Source organism: Panicum virgatum, chromosome 9N (assembly GCF_016808335.1).
Source record: "Panicum virgatum strain AP13 chromosome 9N, P.virgatum_v5, whole genome shotgun sequence".
NCBI classification, from domain to species: domain Eukaryota; kingdom Viridiplantae; phylum Streptophyta; class Magnoliopsida; order Poales; family Poaceae; genus Panicum; species Panicum virgatum.
The window spans coordinates 73,450,646-73,474,756 of record NC_053153.1 but is presented as its reverse complement, the minus strand read 5'-3'; the positions used below and the strand labels follow the sequence as shown (position 1 = coordinate 73,474,756).

General features: G+C 48.6%; 3 protein-coding genes across 3 annotated transcripts; all 3 read left to right on the top strand.

The window, feature by feature from the left end:
- The first annotated feature begins 251 nt into the window (after positions 1-251).
- On the top strand, positions 252-11,225 carry LOC120693207 (conserved oligomeric Golgi complex subunit 6-like). The gene is made up of 11 exons (XM_039976624.1): positions 252-625; positions 709-761; positions 1,238-1,385; positions 1,537-1,644; positions 2,048-2,115; positions 2,707-2,830; positions 2,908-3,054; positions 3,173-3,433; positions 3,513-3,797; positions 9,584-9,727; positions 10,408-11,225. The coding sequence occupies exons 1-11, from the start codon at positions 410-412 to the stop codon at positions 10,912-10,914; spliced, it is 2,061 nt and encodes a 686-aa protein (XP_039832558.1). The 5' UTR covers positions 252-409; the 3' UTR covers positions 10,915-11,225.
- Positions 11,226-13,224: 1,999 nt separating this feature from the next.
- LOC120691077 (wall-associated receptor kinase-like 14) lies at positions 13,225-18,042 on the top strand. The gene is made up of 3 exons (XM_039974041.1): positions 13,225-14,226; positions 14,942-15,022; positions 16,525-18,042. The coding sequence occupies exons 1-3, from the start codon at positions 13,464-13,466 to the stop codon at positions 17,814-17,816; spliced, it is 2,136 nt and encodes a 711-aa protein (XP_039829975.1). The 5' UTR covers positions 13,225-13,463; the 3' UTR covers positions 17,817-18,042.
- A 2,574-nt stretch (positions 18,043-20,616) lies between these two features.
- LOC120689341 (allene oxide synthase 2-like) lies at positions 20,617-22,230 on the top strand. The gene is made up of 2 exons (XM_039971629.1): positions 20,617-21,685; positions 21,824-22,230. The coding sequence occupies exons 1-2, from the start codon at positions 20,770-20,772 to the stop codon at positions 22,228-22,230; spliced, it is 1,323 nt and encodes a 440-aa protein (XP_039827563.1). The 5' UTR covers positions 20,617-20,769.
- The last annotated feature ends 1,881 nt before the right edge of the window (positions 22,231-24,111 follow it).

Below are 24,111 nucleotides of genomic sequence, written 5' to 3'. Positions count from 1 at the left end.
ACAGAGAAAGGAAGAAACATGATATTGTAGTTTATCATACTCCTTACAGTCATGAAAACATTAGGTTAAAGTTTTATAATCAGAGGGAATAGAAAAATAAAAGATAATTCCGACAGTGATTGATGTTTTTTTTTGTGCAAGACAGTGGTTGATGGTATGTCAGTAACTCAGTATACGCTTATTGGGTTCTTATTCTTTTCGTTTTCTTTTTCAAGAATAGCCTTATTGGGCTTTTCATGGGCTTGATAAGTCAGCCCAACGATCCACCCAGCTCACACGGCAGAAGGCTTGTCTCCCTCGCGTCCGGCTACCGCCGACCTTTCTCGTCACTCCCAGATCCCGAACGACCCTTCTTAGGCGGAGGAAGGCGGGGGATCACGATCGCGAGCCGGGGACGGCGGCGAGCGGGATGGCGGCGGCGCTGGCTCCGGGGGTGTCCCGGAAGCTGAAGAAGGTGCTGGAGACGCGGACGGACAGCCCGGATCTGCTGGCATCGCTGGGCGCGCTCTCCACCTTCTACGTGCAGAACACCCCGCAGGCTCGCCGCAACCTCAAGTCCTCCATTGAGCAGCGCTCGCTCTCCATCAACCGCCACTTCCTCGACGCCTCGCTTCCCGCCCAGAAGGTGCGGTGTTGTTCGCCCGCCCCTCCGTACGCATCCGCCGTGCCCTGTTTTGTGATCGCTTTGCTCTACTGTTTTGCGTGTAGGCGCTCGATCGTGTCGAGGGGGAGGTGCACGCGCTGAACGACTCCTGGAAAAAGTGAGCTGCTCCGTCCATTGCTCCCCCATGTGCTTCTCTGCTCTGCATTGACGGAAATGCATCCGGGAATCCTAGCATTAGCTTGTGTTCCGATGTATTTGAATCAGTTTGAGAAAAATGCTATGTAAATCACTATATGCAGGAGCGGCTGGTTGTTACAAGTTCACAGCATAAGCTGGATTTTGAATTAAGTATTGGTGATGCATTTAGAGGAGCTGCTTAGGTCTGCACTATAGTTGCAATGGGCTTCTATCCTGAAATATTATACTTACTCAATTTCTACTTAGCGATTCTCTTTCTCGATTATCATTTTTTTTGCTTGTGTGAATACATTTTATCTTTAGATTAAAAAAATGCTTTAATTGTCATGACACAGATTCTTTTGCTACCCAAGTTTGATTTCTTAATTGTCCTTTCCATCTCAAGGTGTACTTCCTTTGTCTGCTATTCCTTTATATTCTTTTTAATTATGTTAGGATTGAGGAAGCATTGAGCAGTTGCAGTGCAAGTACTGGGGATATCATTAGTACAACAGAGAGGATGCAACAGGAACTTGAAGTTATTACTCAACAGCAAGAAATTGTGTCATGTTTCCTGCGGGATTACCAACTATCAAATGAAGAGGTACCATTTTCTATCCCATTCGAACAAATATAATTGGATTAAAGATATTTTGCTGCTAGATTTGATGCCTCAGTCATTGTCTTAAGGTGGATATCATGATTGTAGTTGTTCACAATGTTTGATGCATTGCTCTTTTGCTAATGATTAATAGATAATTGCACTCCGTGAGGAAGAGATCGATGAGAAATTCTTCAAGGCATTGCTGCATGTTCAAGAAATACACTCAAACTGCAAAGTCCTGCTGCGAACACACCACCAGGTACCATCTCTTTATCCTCAAAGTTTTGTAGATCTGAGTCCTTGATTTCTCAGAAACCATAATCAACTTATGATATCTGATGTACGAGTTGTACAGTATGACGTTCTCTTCTGAGCCCTTCAATCACAGTACAAGAGTCCATCCTTAACTGTCTATAATAAAGATTGTCATGTTCATGAAATCCAAAAGACAAAATGCTAGCACTACACATTTTTTAAGGGAAAAAACACATAACAGTACATCTCAATTGTGCGGTCTTAATTGTAGCCAAATATGGAGTGTACTCAACAATGCTTTGACATTTTGATAGTTCATTAGTTAGTTAGACTTCCACTAGGTAGTTTCCTTATGAAACAACATTGAGTACATATATAAAATGTTCAAATTTTGGATATTTCTTCAGCGTGCTGGTTTGGAGCTTATGGATATGATGTCTGTGTACCAAGAGGGTGCTTATGAAAGGTTATGCAGGTATTTTTTTATTGTTACTTTTTTAATTCATCTTATTCTTAATTCTTCATGATACTGCTTTGGACTCCACTTGCTTTTAGTGCTAAGTTTGTTAATCCTTCCCTTTCACAATGTTGGTCAAAGCTCAACATGCTCATAGACTAAGGAAGCTCTAGATCTTAGGAATGACTGCACATGGCTTTATTGAATATCATGCTATGAAAATTTAGTCTGTTTCACAGCACTAAAGTAGTGGTTGGAAATATTGCAGTTACTGTATTCTTGATTTTCAGTGAACTCAAATTGTGAATCACCGGTTTCTATGAAATTAGACAAATATTGTGACACAAATGACTAATGAGTACAATGCTTGAAAATGCTCATTTGCAATGTTACTACGTTAGTGATTTGTGCGGTAATTTGACCTTTTCGGGATAAGTAAGATTGCAATATGCTCATTATTATATCATCAGTTGGTATGAACATGCAGGCTTACAATGATAATATGATACAAGTCATTTCTTTCTCATTATTATATCATCAGTTGGTATGAACATGCAGGCTTACAATTATAATATGATACAAGTCATTTCTTTTTCATTCTTTTATCAGGTGGGTTCAAGCTGAGTGTAAAAAGTTAGGTGATACTGACAATCCTGAAGTAAGTGACCTTTTGAAAAAGGCTGTTCGCTGCCTGAAGGAAAGACCTGTTCTATTCAAGTATTGTGCAGAGGAGGTAATTATGTTCCTTTTACATAGAAAAGATACCACTAACTCAAATGATATCTGATGGTGTGCTATCTTCATTTACAGGTGGCCAACATGAGACACCATGCCTTATTCAGGCGGTTTATAAGTGCTCTTACTAGAGGTGGACCTGGAGGGCTCCCAAGACCTATAGAAGTGCATGCCCATGATCCTCTTCGTTATGTAGGCGAAATGCTGGGTTGGCTACATCAGGTTTTTCACTTGCTACTAGACATACAAACCAACATTAAGCATTCCTTTCAAATCATGCACCTCTAGTTTTAGATAGCATGTTAGCATTTCCTGAGTGTTCATTCTTTAACTTGTGAAGGCCCTGGCATCAGAAAGAGAGCTTATAGTCGTCTTGCTTGATCCTGATGCAATGACTGACAGTGGTCCAGCTTCTCGACGTCAGTCTGTAAAAGATGGTGATTCCTCCAGAGGAGAGCATGATGTAACTTTTGTGCTTGATAGAATATTTGAAGGGGCATGTCGGCCATTTAAAGTTCGAGTTGAGCAAGTTTTGCAGTCACAACCAAGCCTGATAGTTTCTTTCAAACTTAGCAATACCTTGGAATTCTATGGCTACACGGTGAGTCTGAAATGCTTTTTTTTGGGGTTTAGTAAATTAAAAAGCGTTTCTGTTTACATATATTTTCCTTCTCATTTAGATAGCAGAACTTCTGGGCGAAGACACTGCACTGTGCAATACAATATGGTCTCTTAGAGATGCAGCGCAGCAGACATTCTTCAATATCCTGAAGAGTCGAGGAGAGAAGTTATTGCGATATCCTCCACTTGTTGCAGTCGACCTCTCCCCCCCACCAGCTGTAAGAGAAGGAATATCTTTGCTGCTTGAGCTCATTGATACCTACAATAGCATGATGGTTCCTGCCTCTGGAAAAAGGCCAAACTTTGATCCAGTTATTTCTGCATTACTGGATCCTATAATTCAGGTGAGCTTTGTGTATCAACTGTCAGGTGTGCCTTATAAACTGCCACCATATCATTATGTTGAAACTCAGTTGCCAAAATACCATCCAAGACATTACGAAAATATCATTGGGCTGATGCCATATTGGCAATGTCACAACTTTTTATGGTATTTTGGCAACCACACTGTCAACTTAAATATTATGGAGGCAATTTTGCCATGTCTTTTAAATTTTGTCATAGAATTATGTTAAATATAAGTCTTGCTAATATCTAAAAGAATTCTTATCATATATAAACCATTGTTATTATATTACTAATTTTACCCATGCTATGATTTATATAATTATTTTAAACAGTATCCCCTGGTAACAACATGTTGCTTCATGCACTCATTATCCTTTAATTCATGCTTTCATGCTTCAGTTGCTTAATTTATTTCTCCTTCACCTTTTTGCGGCTTACCCTCATGCATCAATGTCACTAATAGTAATGCTGACTAGAAACAAAAGGAAACTTAATGTAATGATCTCGAGCAGTGTACTTCACAATTAAAAAAAAAGAAACAGACAAAGAAGACTTGGACTTATGGAGGGTTCTTATAATACTGGCCAGTTAGGAATGTCTTAAGAAGCTATTTGATCATGATGATGAGCTAATTGCACAGCTATGCTGACTAGGCTACAAGTACCACCAAAACAGAGGAAGTCATTATTGTTGTTGGAGAGAATAATTGCCATGTATTCCTCCAAATCCTAGAAGGGTGGGATATATAGTTCCTATACATGGGCTCAATATACACCAACCCCCCCGGCAGTCTGAACCACCGGCGCAGCGGTGTTCATTCAAGACTGGACAACAAGAAAGCTAACACCCCCCCCCCCCCCCCCGCAGTCTGAGCAACCGACGCAGCGGTGTTCAAGACTGGACAAGAAGAAGGTACAAAGGGCAAATACCCCCCCCCGCAGCAACAACTAGCCTAGCCACCTGCTACGTTGAGGCTGGAGCGAAACTCCGAGAAGGTCGAGGAGGGTAGTCTCTTGGTGAATGTCAGCAAACTGGGAGGTGGTCGGGACATGGAGTACCCGAACATCGCCGATTGCGACCCTGTCGCGCACGAAGTGCAAGTCAATCTCCACGTGCTTCGTCCGTTGATGCTGGACGGGGTTGGTGGAGAGATACACGGCGCTGACGTTGTCGCAGTAGACGAGCGTGCTCTTGGCGAGCGGGCTGTGGAGCTCCGCCAAGAGCTGTCGTAGCCAGGACGCCTCCGCAACGCCGTTAGCGGCAGCACGGTACTCCGCCTCGGCACTGGAGCGGGAGACAACCGGCTGCCGCTTGGACGACCAGGAGACCAGGTTGCCGCCGAGGAAGACGGCGTAGCCGGAAGTGGATCGACGAGTGTCCGGACAGCCAACCCAGTCAGCGTCGGTGTAGACAACCAGCTTAGCAGAGGACGAGCGGTGAAGAACCAGGCCGAGGTCCACAGTGCCACGGACGTAGCGAAGGAGACGGTTCAGCGTAGCAAGGTGTGACTCCCGGGGATCATGCATATGGAGACAGACCTGCTGAACCGCGTAGGTGAGATTCGGCCTGGTGAAGGTGAGATACTGCAAAGCGCCGGCCAGACTCCGGTAGGCAGTAGTATCAGCCACCGGATCACCCAGATCAGCAGACAGCTTCGCCTGAGTGTCGACAGGAGTGGAGCAGGGCTTGCAATCAGTCATTCCAGCCCGCTCCAGAATATCAAGTGCGTACTGCCGCTGGTGAAAAGAAGACCAGACGGGCGAGGCTCAACAGTGACGCCCAAGAAGTGGTGGAGCTGACCCAGATCCTTCATAGCAAACTCCTGCTGCAGAGAGGAGATGACACTCTAAAGCAATCGCTGACTGGAGGCTGTGAGCACAATGTCATCGACATATAGCTGCAGATAGGCAGTCTCATCCCCACGGCGGTAGATGAAGAGACACGTGTCAGACTTGGCCTCGGTGAACCCCAATGTCAGCAAGAACGTGGCGAACCGAGAGTACCAAGCCCGAGGAGCCTGCTTCAGACCATAGAGAGACTTGTTGAGTCGGCAGACCATATCCGGACGACTCGAGTCCACAAATCCCGCGGGCTGAGAGCAGTAAACTGTCTCTGACAGAGTGCCGTGAAGAAACGCATTCTTCACGTCCAACTGGTGCACAGGCCAAGAGCGCAAGAGCGCAAGCGAGAGGACCGTGCGCACCGTAGCGGGCTTCACGACTGGACTGAAGGTCTCGTCATAGTCCACACCAGGCCACTGTGTGAACCCCCGAAGAACCCAGCGAGTCTTGTATCGCTCCAGTGTGCCATCAGCCCGACGTTTATGCGTCCAGATCCACTTGCCAGTCACCACATTGCAACCAGACGGACGTGGCACGAGGTCCCACATCTGGTTGGCAAGAAGAGCCGCATACTGCTCTTCCATCGCGCGACGCCAGTGAGGATCCGCCAAGGCGTCGCGGACAGAGGAGGGTACCGGAGAGACCCGCGGCTCACCCTCTGTGGCGGAGAGAGTCGCGGCCTGAGACGCCATCCATCGAGTCACCATGGGATGGATATGCCGAGGATCCCGATGGATGACTGGCGGGTGGTACACCGCCGGCTCGGCTCGAGAGGGAGCCGGTGGAGGCGGCGGCGGCGGCTCCGGTGTAGGCGTTGCCGGAGCCGGAGGCGGTGCCGAACGACGCCGGTACACCTGCACCAGCTGAGCGTACCGCGGCGGCGCCGGCACCGGCGACGAGCGATGTTGGTACACCTGCACCGGCTGAGCGTGCCGCGCAGGTGCAGGGGAGGCACCGGGGATGCGCGTGACGCAGCATGGGACCCCGGGGCCGCGCACGGCACTACAGGAGGTCCGGGGGCCGCGCGTGGCGCAGCAGGGGTCTCCGGAAGCGGTGCCGGTGCACCGGGAAAACCTGCAGGGAAAGGGCAGACATGTAATGGTTGCTGAACCACTAGGTCGGTCGGAAACAGGGACTCCAACTCGGGGTCAGGAGAAGGTGTGGAGGAGGTGGAGTATGGGAAATCCGACTCGTCAAAGACGACGTGTCGGGAGATCAGGACGCCGCGAGAGGTGAGGTCAAAGCATCGGTACCCCTTGTGGTCAGGGGAGTACCCAAGGAATACAATGAGTCGAGCGGGGCGCCAGCTTGTGAGAAGCGGTGACGGAGGTGTTAGAGTAACATGCACACCCGAAGACCCGAAGGTGGTCGTAGCGAGGAGGGATACCGAAGAGGGCGTTGTGTGGAGTGGGAGCAGAAGCAGTGGACGGAAGGCGGTTAAGTAAGTAGGTGGCGGTGTGGAGGCTCTCGGGCCAGAAGCGCGGGGGCAGAGAGGCCTGGATCAGAAGGGTGCGCACAACGTCGTTCGTCGTGCGAATCATCCGCTTAGCCTTACCGTTCTGAGGAGAGGTATACGGACAAGACATACGCAGCTAAACACCCCGAGAGAGGAAGAAAGAACGGGAGGTGGAGTTATCGAACTCACGCCCGTTGTCACACTGGACGGCCTTAATGGTGAGGCCGAACTGAGTGGACACCCAGGCAAAGAAGTGAAGGAGGGTGGTGAAGGTCTCAGACTTGGCGCGTAAATTAAAAGTCCAAGAGTAGTGCGAGAAATCATCGACCACCACCAGATACTATTTGTAGCCAGAGAGGCTGAAAACAGGAGAAGTCCATAGGTCACAGTGAACAAGATCGAAGGCATGCGTCGCATGCGAAGAAGAAGAGGAAAAAGGAAGCCGAACATGACGACCGAGCTGGCACGCATGGCAGAGGTGCTCAGTAAGAGCCCTAGTACCAGGAACATCGGTACTACGACTGAGCTGAGCTAGAACGTCGCGGCCAGGGTGACCAAGACGGCGGTGCCAGGTGGTGGAAGACGGTGTCGCGGCAAAAGCGGCAGACCAAGACGGCCAGGGCGAAGAAGAAGGCGAGAGTGGTGCAGCGGAAGAAGGAAGGCGAAGAGTGTAAAGGGGCCCCGTGCTGTCACACCGGAGTAGCGGACGCCGGGAGGCCGAATCCTTTACAGTGAGGCCAGAAGAATCAAACTCGATGGAATAAGAATTGTCAGCTGTAAACTGAAGAATGGAAAGAAGGTTATGAATCATCTGAGGAGCAACAAGGACATTGGGAAGACGAAAGGAGTCAGGAGCAGAACCCACGGCGGTGACAGGAAGGCAAGACCCGTCACCAACCATGATGGAAGAAGGACAAGAGGGGTGTGGGGGTCGGACAGAAGAGATGATACCGGCATGTGGGGTGGTGTGGAAGGAGGCACCCGAGTCGACGATCCACTCGGTGCTGACCGGCGGCGTCCGCCCCATGACGCTGAAGGACTGCGCCAGTGCGGCCTGGTCCCACCTCCCAGGCCAGGTCGGCTGCTGGCTGGGCTGAGCGGGCGGGTTCCAGAACGGTGCGAACAGGGGAGCAGCAGCGGCGACCATGGTCGCCGGCTGAGGCTGAGGACGAGGCCCCCCCTGACCCTGAAACGGCCACATCGGGATGCGCCCTAACCATGGGGCGCTGAAGGATGGCCAGGGCGAACCTCCAGGGGTAGGAGCAGGAGTGGGAGCCGGAGTCGGGTCCGGAGTGCCCCGACGGCCTCCACCAACACAACCCGGAGCCGGAGTAGTGCCGTTAGCACCACTACCACGCCCCCCCCCCCCCGACGACGCCCGCGGCCTCCCCCACCCCCGGTTTGGCCGGTGAGAGGAGCACCGAGGAGGGGGTCGGGCGGGTCGATCCGGATTCCAGATCCAGAGGGCGGAGTCTGGTGGTAGGACGAAGCGCCGTGCTCAGGGAAGAGGACGACAGGTTGCTTGCCGGAGGAGACAAGGAGGTAGTGTTCCGCCTCGGCGACCCGACGAGTGAGAGCGTCGGCCGCAGAGCGCTCGCGCTCCCAAGCAAGGGCCGCCGCACGGACCCGCTCCTGAGCCGCCGAAAACTCGGACTTGGCGGCGAGGAGGGCCGAGGCGGCGGCGGCGGTGCCCTCGGCGCGTGCGGCGCCCGCGCCCCCCAGGTAGGGTGGGAGAGGAAGAAGGCTAGATACTATGTTGGAGAGAATAATTGCTATGTATTCCTCCAAACCCTAGAAGGGTGGGATATATAGTTCCTATACATGGGTCTCTATACATGGGCTCAATATACACCAACAATTGTGCAAGATTTTGTACTACTGCCTCCAGTCACAAATAAGTGTTGTTTTGGGGCTGTCTTAAGTCAACCATTCGAACTTAGATTACAAATTATTTTGTGTGTTCTGAGTTTCAATATTTGAAAATGATATGATGAGATTTGAATCAGAGTAAACATGTTATTACAAAAAGCAGCAGTCAGAGTTATTTTTTGGGAGACCATGTCGGTGTCCAAAATGTCAGTTATTGTGACTCAAGACTCAATAGAGTATATATTTTTTTTAATAGCACTATATGAAGTATTAGCCTTGCTGGAAGTATAATAGTGAGAATATTCTCACCTAGCACCAGCCCACTTGTAGCAATTAGCTGCAACATATATCTAGTTCTTTGGTTGCCGAGAAACTAATATCTTGCTTCAGTATAACTAAATGCTCGCTGAACTTTTTGGTTACTGTGTTCATACATATCAAGTAGCCAGTTATTACAGATGATAAATGCTGCTTCTACAGAAGTTGTAGCCTTACTGAGAGATATGCTTATATTGGAGCAATTTCATGTAGCATTAATTGTTTTCACAGATTAATTTGATATTATCTGCAGTATAACTTTCATGTGGTGTTTGTACTGAAATTTCTTACTTTTCAGATGTGTGAGCAAGCTGCAGATGCGCAAAAGTCAAAAGGTTCACTTGCTCGGCGTGGTAGAACAAGCTCTGATCCTAGTGGAAATAGCAGAGATTCAATATCAGTTGATGCTATTCTGTCTAAGAACTTATCTACATCGGTTCTGGTTAGTAGCATACTTGTAATATTTACCATGTATAGGATGTAGAGATCATATTAGAAAATATGTAGCAACTGAACTGAGCCTATTGTTTATCTTGTCTATAGCGTGACTTAAACTAACAGATGGACTTGCAACCCTTAAGTGTTCCTTCTGATGCAATACTGAAAGCAGCATCCTTTCTTTTACCCGTATTTCATTTCTAATTCTTCCACAACTGCTTACCACATGGTCTGATGAAACATAGATATTATGCAAGAAGCCTTAAAAAGTTCCTTCTTGTTGCAATACTACAATTCTGACATTTCCTACTTTAATTCTAATTCTTCTTCCAATGTTATTACTTATTAGATACGGGGAAACTGTTATATTGTTCAACCGCTAAGTTGTAAATATTTCTTCCAGTTCTTAACACTAGCTCTATGAGGAAACTGCACATGTTAATCTCATGATTGGTTTTGCAGTTTAGATGTTAATTTCTACCTCTTTCTGTTAAATCTAACTAAAGAAAGGATTAAACTGATATTTCTTATGTCACACTAAAAAACCCTTATTATGACTTGATGGATTGCTTGTTTTTGGTTTCATGATAAATTGGATATTTGCTTTTCACCCAAGAAACTTAAATCTTGTTTTATTCTTCACCACTTGGGCATTTCCCCTTATTCATTCCATGTAAAATGCAGAGTGCTGAATCTTTGTCCAAAGTCTACCTCATCAACTGCTTATCAGCTATTCAGGAACCATTGATGGGCCAGGAGGTTGCTACAAGCTATGTAAACAACCTGCGTTCTATGATTGAAGCGCACATTCGTGCCCTTGTAGATAAAGAAGTTGACGGCATTCTTAGGAAATGTGGACTGTCAAATAAGATGCCATACATAAAGGACTATGATAACAATGATGATGCAAGGCCTCTGGCTGATGTTGCCGAGACGTCTCCGCAAATGCTTCTGGAATGCTTGAAGGCATTCTATGGCATTGTGACTGGAACAGAAGGTTCCTTGCCTGAATTTGAGCAACTGCAGGTTCCAAGGTTACGTTCAGATGCCTGCTATGGTTTGGCAAGAGTTCTAGCAGAAACATATGAGCTCATTTATAGGGCAGTGATGGATCCGAAGAACGACTATCCTGACCCAAGATCATTGGTTAAGCACTCTCCTGAGCAGATAAGAACTATATTGGAAATTTGAGGTGTATGCTCATGCTTTCAATAGAATGTTAATTTGAGGGGGACCATGTGAAGGAAGCAACGTGAGGCAAGTCTCCAACTACAAGCTGGGAGTTCAATTGATTGACAAGATATTGAAGTGGTGCCTCTTTTACTGAAATCTTGTACCATAGTGTCTCTTGTATTCCTTTTTGTGTTATAAAACCACATGGATCACTATTTTCTGTAGTGCTGTAATTTTGGTGTATGGCTTGACCCTTTTGATGTACAACTTGACCGAGTAATGATATCAGTGGTATACCAGAAGCAGCTGAGCAAGCATGTTATACTTCAGTCCGGCAGTCCCTTTTTTGGTCTCCAGCAAAAATTCGCCATCGTACATCCTTGTCGATTGTTTTTAGTATCACACATTTGCATAGATGCTGTTTTTGGTTTCCATGCCACTGATTCTTTGTAGGCTTGTTTCTACGCAATTTGGCTGAACCATCTGGAATTGTTGACTGAGCCGAGGAATGCACACTGAAGTTTGGTAGGGTATGAAGATATTGTTGGCGCTCAAGAATTCAAGATCCAAGGCTGTCAGGGGAACTATTTTATCACTTATCAGGGACATGTTATCCCGGTTTGGTTGAAACATGCACCCCTCATCGGAATGAGCGTCCATCTTAGAATGTCCTTAATTTCCACATTACACATGGATATGCTCTCAGGTTGTGCAACGGAGTTTTTGTCAAACGTCTACAGGTGAAATCGCTGTGAGCAAGATTTTTGTTTTAGATTAAGGATAAAGTTCCGGCCTTGATTGTTCGTAGGTGAATGTCTATGACCATCTCTGAGCAAGATTAGTTTAGCAGATTGCCTCAGCTTCCATGCTGAACCCATAACAGCAGCAGCAATGAGCTTGCACATCTTCGAAAGGTTTCGTAGTCTTCATTCATACAGCGGCTTGGCTGTTGCCCTATCGTTTTATCGGATATTAGCATTAGCTTCGTCTAAATCTGGTAACGTTTGTCTGCTTGGAAATCTAACCACTGCTACTACCTAACTCACCTCGTAATCTAAGCTGCCGCATGGACTTTTGAACCTCCGCGGTCGGCGCATTAGTTTTTTTTCCCATGTTACTATTCTTAAAAGATTTTTCAATTGCTGCCGGTTCTACTCTCCCATTTCCATGCGCTGTCGCCTCGGCATGGATAAGGTCGGCTCCGTTCCGTGCGCTGGCGGGCGGATTGGCAAGTGCCAAGTGGTGGTGGCCTGGTGGGCAGCATGTGTGTGGAGACTGGAGAGGGTGTGATGGAGCTAGAACGGACGCGGTCGGGGTCGCCAGTCCACGGCCACGGCCACCCCACCACCACGGGCGCAGCCGTGCGGGCAGCGGATGTGAGAGGGCCGTGAGCGCGACGGGAAGGGCGAGACCTTACAGGGCCGTGTGGGAACGGGCGCCCTGGAACCGGCAGATGACGACGGCTCCGCATTCCTCCGACGTGACACGGCCCCAGGAAGAAGACGCCGAGAAGACGGAGCGATGGTAGGGACTTGTTTTGCAAAATTCAAAATTCTATTTTTGAGAATCTTATATGTATTAAATCTAGATGAAATAAAAATGATTTGCATAGTTTTTTTTGTAAATTGCGATATTAATCTAACGAGTGTAATTAGATTATAATTAGACACTAAATTGCTACAATAAATATGTGTTGATGACGAATTAATTAGTTTTAATAAATCCATTATGTAGTTCACAAACGAATTATGTAATTAATTTTATAATTAATTTATATTTAATATTTTAAATATACAACTAAACGAGATCTAGATGTGGACGTGGCAGAGCAGAGGTGGGCCCAGGATGTGCTGCGTGTGCAGTACACCATGGGTGCCGGGAGAGGAGCAGGACGCAGGAGCAGCGGGAGCGGTAGGAGTAGAGAGGTTGGTCGTTGGTCCGAATGGCCCTGGCTTTAGGCCCTGTTTAAGTTGAAATGCAAAAAAAAAATTAAAAGAATTTTATTAATTTGAAGTACTAAATGAAGTCTATTTATAAAACTTTTTGCACAGATGGGTTGTAAATCGCGAGACGAATCTAATGATGCTAATTAATTCATGACTATAGTGGATGGTTACTGTAGCATCACTGTTGCAAATCATAGATTAAGTAGGCTCATTAGATTCGTCTCGCGATTTACAGCCCATCCATGTAAAAAATTTTGTAAATAAACTTCATTTAGTACTCCATACATGTGCGAAATATTTAATGTGATGTTTTTTTTTATATTTACGGGATTTATGGGGTGGCAACTGTTGCAGTTTCAGGGCCACGTGGAAGTCTGCGGCAAGGAGCCCGAAAATAAAGACAGCAGCCAGCCGCGGCGGCAAGCAAAGCGCACCTCTCCAAGCCAAGCGCGCCTCAGCCAAACCAAACCCATCGCGCGCGGCCTCTTGTCAAGCTTCCTCGCCGCGGCCGCAGCATCCTTACGTGTTTGACTGAAGGAGCGATGAGGCGCGTCGCTCGCCGGCCAGCGAAGAAGTAGGAGTACCGAGTACTAGCAAAGCTTCTCCTTCGGTGGGAGGGGGATGCGGACCGCGGCGGCGGCGGCGGCGCTGCTCCTCCTCCTCCTTCCGTGGGTGCTGCCGGCGCATGCGGCAGCCGCGGGCAACGGGAGCTGCGCGCGGAGCTGCGGTGGCTTGACGGTGCGGTACCCGTTCGGCTTCTCCCCCGGCTGCGAGATACGGCTCGGGTGCGACCAGGCGGCGAACGGCGCCGCCGCGTGGCTCGGGGCCGCGCGCGAGATGGGCCTGCTCGTGCGCAACGTCACGGCGCGCGCCCTCGTCCTCACCCTGCCCCCGGACTGCACCCGCCGGCTCAACGCCTCCGTCGACGCGCTCTTCTCGGGCAACTACGCGCCTGGTACCCAGAACACGCTCCTCGTGAGCTCGTGCAACCGCGCCGCGCGCCCCGGCAACTGCAGCGTCCCGCCCGCAAGCTACCTCAACGGCTCGTCCCACTGCTTCCACGGCGCTAACGCCGAGAACTTCGGCTGCGTCTCGCCGCCACTGCCGCCCAGAGGCAACCGTTTCTTGGACGAAACCGAGATACGGGCGCTCGGCTCGGAATGCACCGGACTGGTGTCGGCGGCAAGCTACTGGGACGCGCCGGCGCCGGCGGTCCTGCTGGGCGTGATGGAACTGGAGTGGTGGATGGGCGGGCCGTGCAGCTGCGCGCCCAATGCCAGCTGCACCCGCCTCACCACGCCGGCCGCTGGGCAGGGGTTCCGGTGCGAGTGCCGGGAGGGGTTCGAGGGCGACGGCTTCGCCGACGGCACCGGCTGCCGGAGAGGTCAGTGCACCGCGCGCTACTCAATTAATTGCTGTTTGATTAGTTCCCCGGTCTCGTGCGTCGTCGGTTGAATTGGTCAGTCAAATTATGCGAGCTAGCGATTTTGTTAGAATGGTTGACTCCGCGCAATGCTGCATCCAGCTCGCGCCACCAGAATGGCTTGGACGACAGGCACGTATAACTATCGGTGTCTCAACAAACCACGTGCACTTTTTTTAGATGAACCACAGGCACGGTTAAGGAAATCAGGAAAGTTCTTTTTTTTTTTGAGTAATCAAACCACGAAAGATTCTGCCTCCCAACTTTTCTAGGAAAAATCTGGCTGATGAACATTTCTGCCTCCGTTCTTGTTGGTATATTTCTGAACGGGCCTACTGTCAATGAACACTCATGCTGTTTCAATAATGTTCTAGTACTTCAAACTTGGCTGCTAAAAATGATTATCATTGGTGGACTAGTAGATTTTGTGATTGGGTAGTCATTGAAGAAAGAAACAAATTAGCTTGGAAAGTGCACACCTGCAAATCAAATGGGGACTGTATATATCAGGGGGAAACGGATGATAAATGACACTGGGTTAGCTGGTATGGTATGTAACAATTCCTGGCCTGAATCCAGCCCAATGCTTGATTTGCTTCTGACATTGCTGCCATATACCCCCTTGTTTTTTGTTCTATGGCTACTTCGATCTCACACTTTGATGCAATGGTTTCAGTTTCAGTTCCCAAATGTAATCCTTCAAAAAACCTAGCAGAAGGCTGTGGCAAGACCATCCAAATCGCCCTTCTTGTGGCAGGTAATATAAGTTGCTCATAAGAACTAGCTGAATAGCTGATGATTCAAGATAATATCTCCGGTATACCTAAGCTTGTCTAAATGCGGTCGAATTGAATTTAGCATTGCAATGATAGTTGCCCGACACCATATCCACATCAGAACTTTTTTCTTGTCTTTGAGAAAATGCCTTTTCACCTAGCTTCAGTCCCATACCAGGTCCTGTAGATTATTTTAGTGGAGGTGGTGTCATACAAGGAACCTTTTTGCATGCTCCCTGAGCTAAACAATTCCTGAGCTCAAGTCAGTGCATATTAGTAGCAAACTTCACTGAAAAGTCCCAAGACATCATGAGGATAGGAAAAAGTCTATATCACCCCCTCACCTATGGGGGGTGGACTACATAACCCCCCAACCTATAAAACGGTCTATATCACTCCCTAAACTTTTCAAAATCGGTCAAATTAGCCCCTAAAGCAGTTTTGAAAAATCATAGTAAATCACAGAAAAATCATAAAATAGAAAATACAATTGTGTTAGACTCCAAATGAGTAGATCTACACAGTGAACATATAATATGGTATGTTTTAGTATATTATTTTTGTTGTTGCTTTAGAGTTATGCTTTTCTTCATAGCTGTAAAAAAATATACTAAAGCATACCACATTATATGTTCACTGTGTATATCTACCCATTTGGAGTCCAACACAATTGGATTTTTCATTTTATGATTTTTTTGTGATTTACTATGATTTTTCGAAACTGCTTTAGGGGGTAATTTGACCAGTTTTTGAAAGTTCAGGGGATGATATAGACCGTTTCATACGTTGGGGGTTATGTAGTCCACCTCCCATAGGTAAGGGGGTGATATAGACTTTTGCCATGAGATATGGAGGTGGAGGCTCCTGTAATTAAGCAATACATCCAACGTTGAGAAAATTAGCTTCTCTCAGATACATAGGGAATTACTAGTTTGACTGAATACACCGACAAATTTAGCTTGAGGCCATGTTTAGTTTGTGAAATTTTTTGAATTTGAGTATGGTAGCACTTTTGTTGTTATTTGATGATTAATGTCCAATCATAGACTAATTAGACTTAAAAGATTCGTCTGGTCATTTATAGTTGAACTGTGTAATTAATTATTTTTTTTATCTTTATTTAATGTTTTATGTATGTATTTGAAGATTCGATGTGATGGGTACTGTAGAAAAATTTGTGAGAACTAAACAGGCCTGAATATTTAGAACAGAATCATTTGAAAAAGAAAATATTATTTAGAACAGAACGAAAGAATGTCAAGCCCATGAGACATTCAGTCAGGCGGCCTGGCCTGTTGAGTACGAAATAGGTCATGGGCCTCACACTACTACACAATTAGGCCTATTATCTTCTTTGCTTTTGCAAAAGGCCTGGCCTCTTTCTGTCAACCCGAAAACAGCCCAGGTTGAGCTGGGCCTCATTTTCCGAGCTCGAGCTGCCAGCAGCATTCTCACAACAACATCACACAAATCTTTTCTGCAGGAATCGTGTTTGGTGCCCTTGTAACGGGCGTGACCTGCTTGGTATACCAGCTGCTGAAGCGCCGGTCCGCGTCCATCCGGACGAAGCGGAGCACGAAGCGGCTCCTGTCCGAGGCCTCCTGCGCGGTGCCATTCTACTCGTACCGCGAGATCGAGCGCGCCACCGACGGCTTCTCCGACGCCAAGCGCCTGGGCACGGGCGCCTACGGCACCGTGTACGCCGGGCGGCTCGGCGACAGCCGCCTCGTCGCCGTGAAGCGGATCCGGCAGCGCGACAACGCCGGGCTCGACCGCGTCATGAACGAGGTGAAGCTGGTGTCGTGCGTGTGCCACCGCAACCTGGTCCGCCTCCTCGGCTGCTGCATCGAGCAGGGGCAGCAGATCCTGGTGTACGAGTTCATGCCCAACGGCACGCTGGCGCAGCACCTGCAGCGGGAGCGCGGCCCCGCCGCGATGCCGTGGACGGTGCGCCTCCGCATCGCCGCCGAGACGGCCAAGGCCATCGCGTACCTGCACTCGGAGGTGGACCCGCCCATCTACCACCGCGACGTCAAGTCCAGCAACATCCTGCTCGACCACGAGTACAACTCCAAGGTCGCCGACTTCGGGCTGTCGCGGCTGGGCAAGGCGCCGCTGGGGGACTCCTCCCACATCTCCACGGCGCCGCAGGGCACGCCGGGGTACGTCGACCCGCAGTACCACCAGAACTTCCACCTCTCCGACCGGAGCGACGTCTACAGCTTTGGCGTTGTGCTAGTGGAGATCATCACCGCCATGAAGGCCGTCGACCTGACCCGGCCGCCCAGCGAGGTGAACCTGGCGCAGCTCGCTGTGGACCGGATCGGCAGGGGCCGCGTGGACGACATCGTGGACCCGTACCTGGACCCGCACCGGGACGCGTGGACGCTCTCCTCCATCCACAAGGTGGCCGAGCTGGCGTTCCGGTGCCTGGCGTTCCACAGCGAGATGAGGCCGTCCATGGCCGAGGTCGCCGACGAACTGGACCAGATACAGCGCAGCGGGTGGGCGCCGTCGGCGGACGACGCCGCGTACATGTCCACGTCGTCGTCGATCTGCTCGTCCGCGGCGTCGACGCGCGGCACGGACAAGTCGTCCTGGGGCGCCGGCAGGAGCCGGACGGACAGGGAGAGGGCCGCGGCGAGCGCGCTGGCCGCTCAAGAGGCGGCCAAGGGCGGCGCGGCGGAGTCTCCCGTGTCCGTGCAGGAGAGGTGGTTCAGCGACAGGAGCTCCCCTTCCTCCAACAGCTTGCTGGGCAGTCGCCCCCTGCGCTGAACTGAAGCACCACGTTGCACTACTCCTGTATACTCAACATGTATCAGCTAACTAGCTTAGATCTACAAAAAAAAATTGTGCATGATTAGTTGGGTTGCAACAGTTAGATTGAATCAGGGACGATTAGTTCGGTGAGTGGCAGCAATGAGATAGAATCAGAGATACTGCAATGTGATGGGTGGCAATCAGCATGCATGCATCTAGGCACCTCCGACTTCTTGTGTCACTCTTCAGGCCAGTACACTTCGGAGTTCTGCTAGAACGCTGTAGTGTAATACTTGCACTACATCTAGGAGTTCTACAAGGTTATTCCTTTGTCCTCAAGTTTCATGTGGGAGCGACAAACCGTTGGAGATCGTTTCAGTGTGACGACGTCTCCATCAACGGTTAGTCGCATTGTTACTTGTTAGTAACTAAATACAATTTTCATGTGCCCACAAAAAACAAACAAATTCGGCACGTCGTTTGCGCACTACTTTTCCGTTGCCGTCTCGCAATCGATAAGGGGTCCCTTTCTTCGCTGAATAAATAAATATCTATATGCATGTGCCAGCTACGTGTGTGCTTACTCATTTTCTGGCAGATACCCTTTCCATTCAAATTGTAGGTTGTTTTGACAAATCTAGATACAAAATTTTTGCTGTGCAACTAGATATACGCTATATCTATATACGTAGCGAAAATTATGTATCTAGATTTACCAAAATAACATATACATTTGCTTAGTATTCTTTAATATGATTTGCTCATATCGTAAACATAAGAAAGAAATAACCAAGCCTGTGAATTACGAGCAAGCATCTGCTGATCTGCTAAGGGCAAAAAGAAAACAGGAAAAAAAATAACAACCAATTAACTCCAGTCTAGCAACAACAACAAGATCTAAATGCACATCCAATCGTCGAAATCTTCACCGGTAACAAAAATCCGACGGTTCAACCGGCTCGCTGGGTCCAGAATGGCATCCGACAGTTTAGAATAATTTCCTTAAAAATAAAAATAGGCATCTGTGCATCAGCATCTCCTAACTCTTCGAATGCAGATTTTACATGTACCCTAAAGTCCCACACATCACACTCATAGATATCCAGACATATCTACCCGTGTAATTATATTGAATATGATTGACAAACATTTATACAGCGGTAATAAGTCAACAGTACCACTACAGAGCTCTATTCGGCTGGTTGTGACTGGTGGTTGGTGTTGATTTGTTGTAAGAGAAAAGTTTTGCTGTCTGACTGGCGGCTAGTGCTGATCTATTATCTTATTATTTGGCCAACAAACGGAGCCTCCGCGTTCGCTCTCAAGGTCTAGAAATTCACACGTTAATCGAAAAAATAGAAAAATAAAAATTACATGCCACTGCCATTATGATAAAAATTAGCCTAAATACCCCTTTGTCTAATTAAAAATCACCCACCAATGCCATTATAGAAAACTTATTATAAAATATCATCTAGCTATGTATAAGTTACAAATATATACTATTAATAAAAACTAAAGCTAACAAAAATCAATCAAAATAAAACGAAAATAAGAATAATTATATGCATAATATTATTAAAGTTCAACAAATCAAATTATTATTATAGGTAGATCATATTTGAATTGTTTTAACCAACAATAGGACATAATTTACGATAATGAACAGGATGTTGGATGGTAAAAAATAATATAATCTTTAAGTAAGAATACAACGACATGCAAGTTTTTGAATTTTCAATACTAACTGCGCAAATACGCGGGCTATACGCCTAGTTTGGTGTGAGAGAAAAATATTGCTGGCTGGTTGGTGCCAAACAAATAATTACTGTCATGTCGCCACATGCACGCATTCGTGTCACATTGTATCATTAAAACTCTACACGCTGTGCTTGCAACAAAGGGGAGGAATCCTTTTGTCTAAAAACACACACATGCAGAGTGAACCAGAAATGGCTTCCATCTCACGGCTATCGCCCCGTTCCTCGCCGATCAACACGCTACTTCGGGCCCGTTTGGCACAGCTTTGTTTACTTCAGCTTCGCACACTGTAGAAGTACCGTAGCAGTACTGTAGCACAGCGAAGCATAAGCTGTTGAAGCCACGTTTTCCCGGCTTTCGCAGCTTCACCACTGTGACATTTCATTTTCCCTCCTCGATTCCCGTGTTTGCTTCGTGCTACAGTGATTCACAGTGCAGAACAGTACTCCGTCCCTGTAGCGCGAAGCTGAAGCTGCTGAAGCAAAGCTGCGCCAAACAGGCCCTTCAAGAACGAATTGTCTTTCCTTGAATAGTACTACAACATCGTAGAACTGAATGAAATTTGTGGAAGGATGGCGCCCATCTCGACCACGACCTTTCCTTTCGTTCTGCGCTAGCTAGCTCATCTGTCTCGCGATAACTTGCAACCGCCAACTCGGGATTTCTCCGCCCCGTATTCCGGGTACCCCGCGCCGCCGCGCGTCCCCCGCCCGCCCTGGAAGGCTGCAACTGGAAGCGAGCCTTGGCGAGGGGAATGTGTGGATGATGCCCGCCCACGGCGCGCCCCGGCCGAGGGGCGCACGCAGCGTTCCGACCTCGTGCCAGCCGCCGGCGATCGCGATCTACTACTCCCGTCGAGATCCTCGCCGGTCGCTGTCGGAACAGTCGCCGGATCAGGCCATGCATCTGCGATCCACGCACGGAACGCGGAACACGTACCCGCGCAAAGCGCACGTGGTGCGAGTTGCCGTGCCCGTGCCTTCCCTCCCGTGCGCGCCCGGCCGGGGCTATTTGTACCCCCGCTCCTCGCGCTACCCAAGACGCAAACCACGCACATCGATCTTCATTCCCTCTTCCAAACCTTGCGAAGAGAGTTACGTGACAAGCAAGGGGAGGACGAATTTACGGAAACTAGTAGCCGGCCGCGAGCACCGATCGATAGATTAATTAGAAGAGCATCTTGCAGGCACCCGGAGAGTTTGCGGTCATGGCGAGCTCCGATCAGCAGGGTTCGTCCGGCGGCGCTCCGAAGCCGGTGCCGGGCAGCTACGGGCTGCCGGTGATCGGCGCCGTGCGGGACCGCCTGGACTTCTACTACTTCCAGGGCCAGGACAAGTACTTCGAGTCCCGCGTCGAGCGCTACGGCTCCACCGTCGTGCGCATCAACGTGCCGCCGGGCCCGTTCATGGCCAAGGACCCGCGGGTGGTCGCCGTCCTCGACGCCAAGAGCTTCCCCGTGCTCTTCGACATGGACAAGGTCGAGAAGAAGAACCTCTTCACGGGCACCTACATGCCCTCCACCTCGCTCACCGGCGGCTACCGCGTGTGCTCGTACCTGGACCCGTCCGAGCCCACCCACGCCAAGGTCAAGCAGGTGCTCTTCAACCTCCTGCTCTCCCGCAAGGATGAGGTCATCCCGACCTTCCACTCCAACTTCTCCTCGCTCCTCGCCACCGTCGAATCGGAGCTCGCCAGGGCCGGCAAGGCCGAGTTCAACAAGCTCAACGACGTCACGTCCTTCGACTTCATCGGCGAGGCCTACTTCGGCGTGCGCCCCTCGTCAACCGACCTCGGCAGCGGCGGGCCGACCAAGGCCGCCAAGTGGCTCATCTGGCTCCACCCCCTCGTCACGCTCGGCCTGCCCAAGATCCTCGAGGAGCCGCTCCTCCACACCTTCCACCTCCCGCCCTTCCTCGTCAAGGGCGACTACAAGGCGCTGTACAGGTACTACTCGGCCGCCGGGAAGCAGGCGCTCGACATGGCCGAGGGCCTGGGCCTGTCGCGGGAGGAGGCCTGCCACAACCTGCTGTTCGCCACGACGTTCAACAGTTACGGCGGCCTCAAGGTGTTCTTCCCGGGTCTCGTGGCGAACGTCGCCGGCGCCGGCGAGAAGATCCACGAGCGGCTGGCGGCGGAGATCCGCGGCGCCGTGGCCGAGGCCGGCGGCAAGGTGACCCTGGCGGCGGTGGAGAAGATGGAGCTGACCAAGTCGGTGGTGTGGGAGTCGCTGCGCCTGGACCCGCCCGTCGAGTTCCAGTACGGGCACGCCAAGAAGGACCTGGAGATCGAGAGCCACGACGGCGTGTTCCAGGTGAGGAAGGGCGAGATGCTGTTCGGGTACCAGCCGTGCGCCACCAAGGACGCCCGCGTGTTCGGCGCCACGGCGGGGCAGTTCGTGCCCGACCGGTTCGTCGGCGACGAGGGCAGCAAGCTGCTGCAGTACGTGTACTGGTCCAACGGCCGCGAGACCGAGAGCCCCAGCGTCGGCAACAAGCAGTGCCCCGGCAAGAACTTGGTGGTGCTCGTCGGCAGGCTCCTCGTCGTAGAGCTGTTCCTCCGCTACGACACCTTCACCGCCACCGTCGACACGGAGTTGCTTGGCACCAGCGTCTTCTTCACCGGCGTGACAAAGGCTACATCCGGCCCTGGCGCCAGCAGCAGCGAGTAGATCGATCGACCTCGGCGCGCGCGCGGTAAATGTAAATCGATGCTTGCTTGCTTGCTTGCACCCGAAAGTATTGTATGTACTTGATTGGCGTGGTTTGGATTGGGTGCATGCGGCAGGTTCCTCTTCTCTTACATGAATGCCTCCTTGTAACAATAAGATTTCTCCCTCTTCACTTGTGATTTGACACTTTGTAATGCACGTTGCATGAATGCCTCGATAAGTCGATATGATGATGTTACCTTTTCACAGATCTACGCCACACGCAGGCGTGCATTCGCAAAGTAGGGATGTCACCATGCACGTTAGCGGCCTTGCATACAATTCAAGCCCGTTGACGAGACCTTATGTTAGCTTCAATCCGAGCTAGTACGAATTCACGACGATCTAGAGTATAGAGATCCTTTACAGTTTTGTGCATAAACAAGCAAAGTTGAACTCGATCAGCCGCTGCTACCGGCTTTCTGTTTTGTCCAACCTGCGTGGGCTCCAGGGCAATCGCCTCGACGCCACGCTCTAGCAGTCCTTACCAGTCGAACCGTGCATGGACGACTTTCTGTTTTTCGCGGGGAAGTTGGATGCGCCCACACACTACATAAACACATCGATCATTATTTGCACGTCCATAACGTGTTGGTGCACACTAGTGCAACTAGCTGTAAATGAGACCAGAGAGCTCATCCATCTAAGTGCACGTGTGTATTTTTGACTTTTTTTGCACCTGGAATTTAGATCCCATTTGGTTTGGCTTTCTCTAGCTAGTTTCAACTCCTCGTAACCCAACACGATAGTATCCCGGAGGGATGGAGAGAGAGGCATCCCTCTGATGAGGGATGAGAGAGGCATCCCGAAGGGATGGATAGGTATGAGCCATCTCTCTCTCCTTCAAAATTTAGACCTTGTTTAGTTCCATTCAAAATTTCAAAATTTTACAAGACTCCACGTCACATCGAATCTTTGAACGCATGAATGAAGTATTAAATGTAGCTAAAATAATTAATTACACAGTTTATCTATAATTTACGAGACGAATCTTTTGAGCCTAGTTAATCCATGGCGGGACAATAATTACCAAATACAAATGAAAGTACTACAATGCTTCACATATTCACTTTTATGCATCTAATTTGAAGCCATTTTTATGCTCCACTGGCTTGTGATAGCCCGTTGCCACAACTGTTATTGCAACAACAAGCAAAAACTTTTGTTTTTGGATCAAATTCATCCTTGTGCTATCTTATACTTCATAATAACATGAGATTTGTGCAAAAAGTTCACTTTACCCTGGTCTCCTTCTCCTTCTAAATTTCTCAGCAGTTTATTATTACTAAAAATAATTAGCCAATGCAAGCTAATTAGTGTAGTAGCATGAGCATCAATGTATTTAGGAGGTGAATATCGCAAGTGTTAAATTTGGAACATTACAAGTGCATAAAGAGTGGAAATTAAGGAGGAGGAGAAGAAGCAAAGAATAAAAAAAGACCTTTTATATTTATCTCATATTATCTATTATCTTATTATTTGGCCAACAAACAGAGCCTCCACGTTCACTCTCAAGGCCTAGAAATTCCCACATTAATCGGAGAAAAATAAAAAATAAAAAATTACCCACCACTGTCATTATAATAAAATTTAGGCTAAAATACCCTGTGCCTAACTAAAATCACCCACCAATGCCATTATGGAAAATTAAATATAAAATATCATTTAGCTATGTATCAGTTACAAACATATACTATTAATAAAAACTAAAGCTAACAATAATCAACCAAAATAAAATGAAAATAGGAATAATTATATTCATAATATTATTAAAACTCAACAAATCAAATTGTTATTATAGGTAGATCATATTTAAATTATTTTAACCAACAATAAGACATA

Excerpts from the sequence above, each read along its gene's own strand:
- LOC120693207 (XM_039976624.1), top strand. The coding sequence starts at position 410 with ATGGCGGCGGCGCTGGCTCCGGGGGTGTCCCGGAAGCTGAAGAAGGTG. Across the intron at positions 3,434-3,512 it reads TGGAATTCTATGGCTACACG|ATAGCAGAACTTCTGGGCGA; the intron begins GTGAGTCTGAAA and ends CTTCTCATTTAG. Across the intron at positions 3,798-9,583 it reads TACTGGATCCTATAATTCAG|ATGTGTGAGCAAGCTGCAGA; the intron begins GTGAGCTTTGTG and ends CTTACTTTTCAG.
- LOC120691077 (XM_039974041.1), top strand. The coding sequence starts at position 13,464 with ATGCGGACCGCGGCGGCGGCGGCGGCGCTGCTCCTCCTCCTCCTTCCG. Across the intron at positions 14,227-14,941 it reads CGGCACCGGCTGCCGGAGAG|TTTCAGTTCCCAAATGTAAT; the intron begins GTCAGTGCACCG and ends CAATGGTTTCAG. Across the intron at positions 15,023-16,524 it reads AATCGCCCTTCTTGTGGCAG|GAATCGTGTTTGGTGCCCTT; the intron begins GTAATATAAGTT and ends TCTTTTCTGCAG.
- LOC120689341 (XM_039971629.1), top strand. The coding sequence starts at position 20,770 with ATGGCGAGCTCCGATCAGCAGGGTTCGTCCGGCGGCGCTCCGAAGCCG. Across the intron at positions 21,686-21,823 it reads CGGCGAGAAGATCCACGAGC|GGCACGCCAAGAAGGACCTG; the intron begins GGCTGGCGGCGG and ends AGTTCCAGTACG.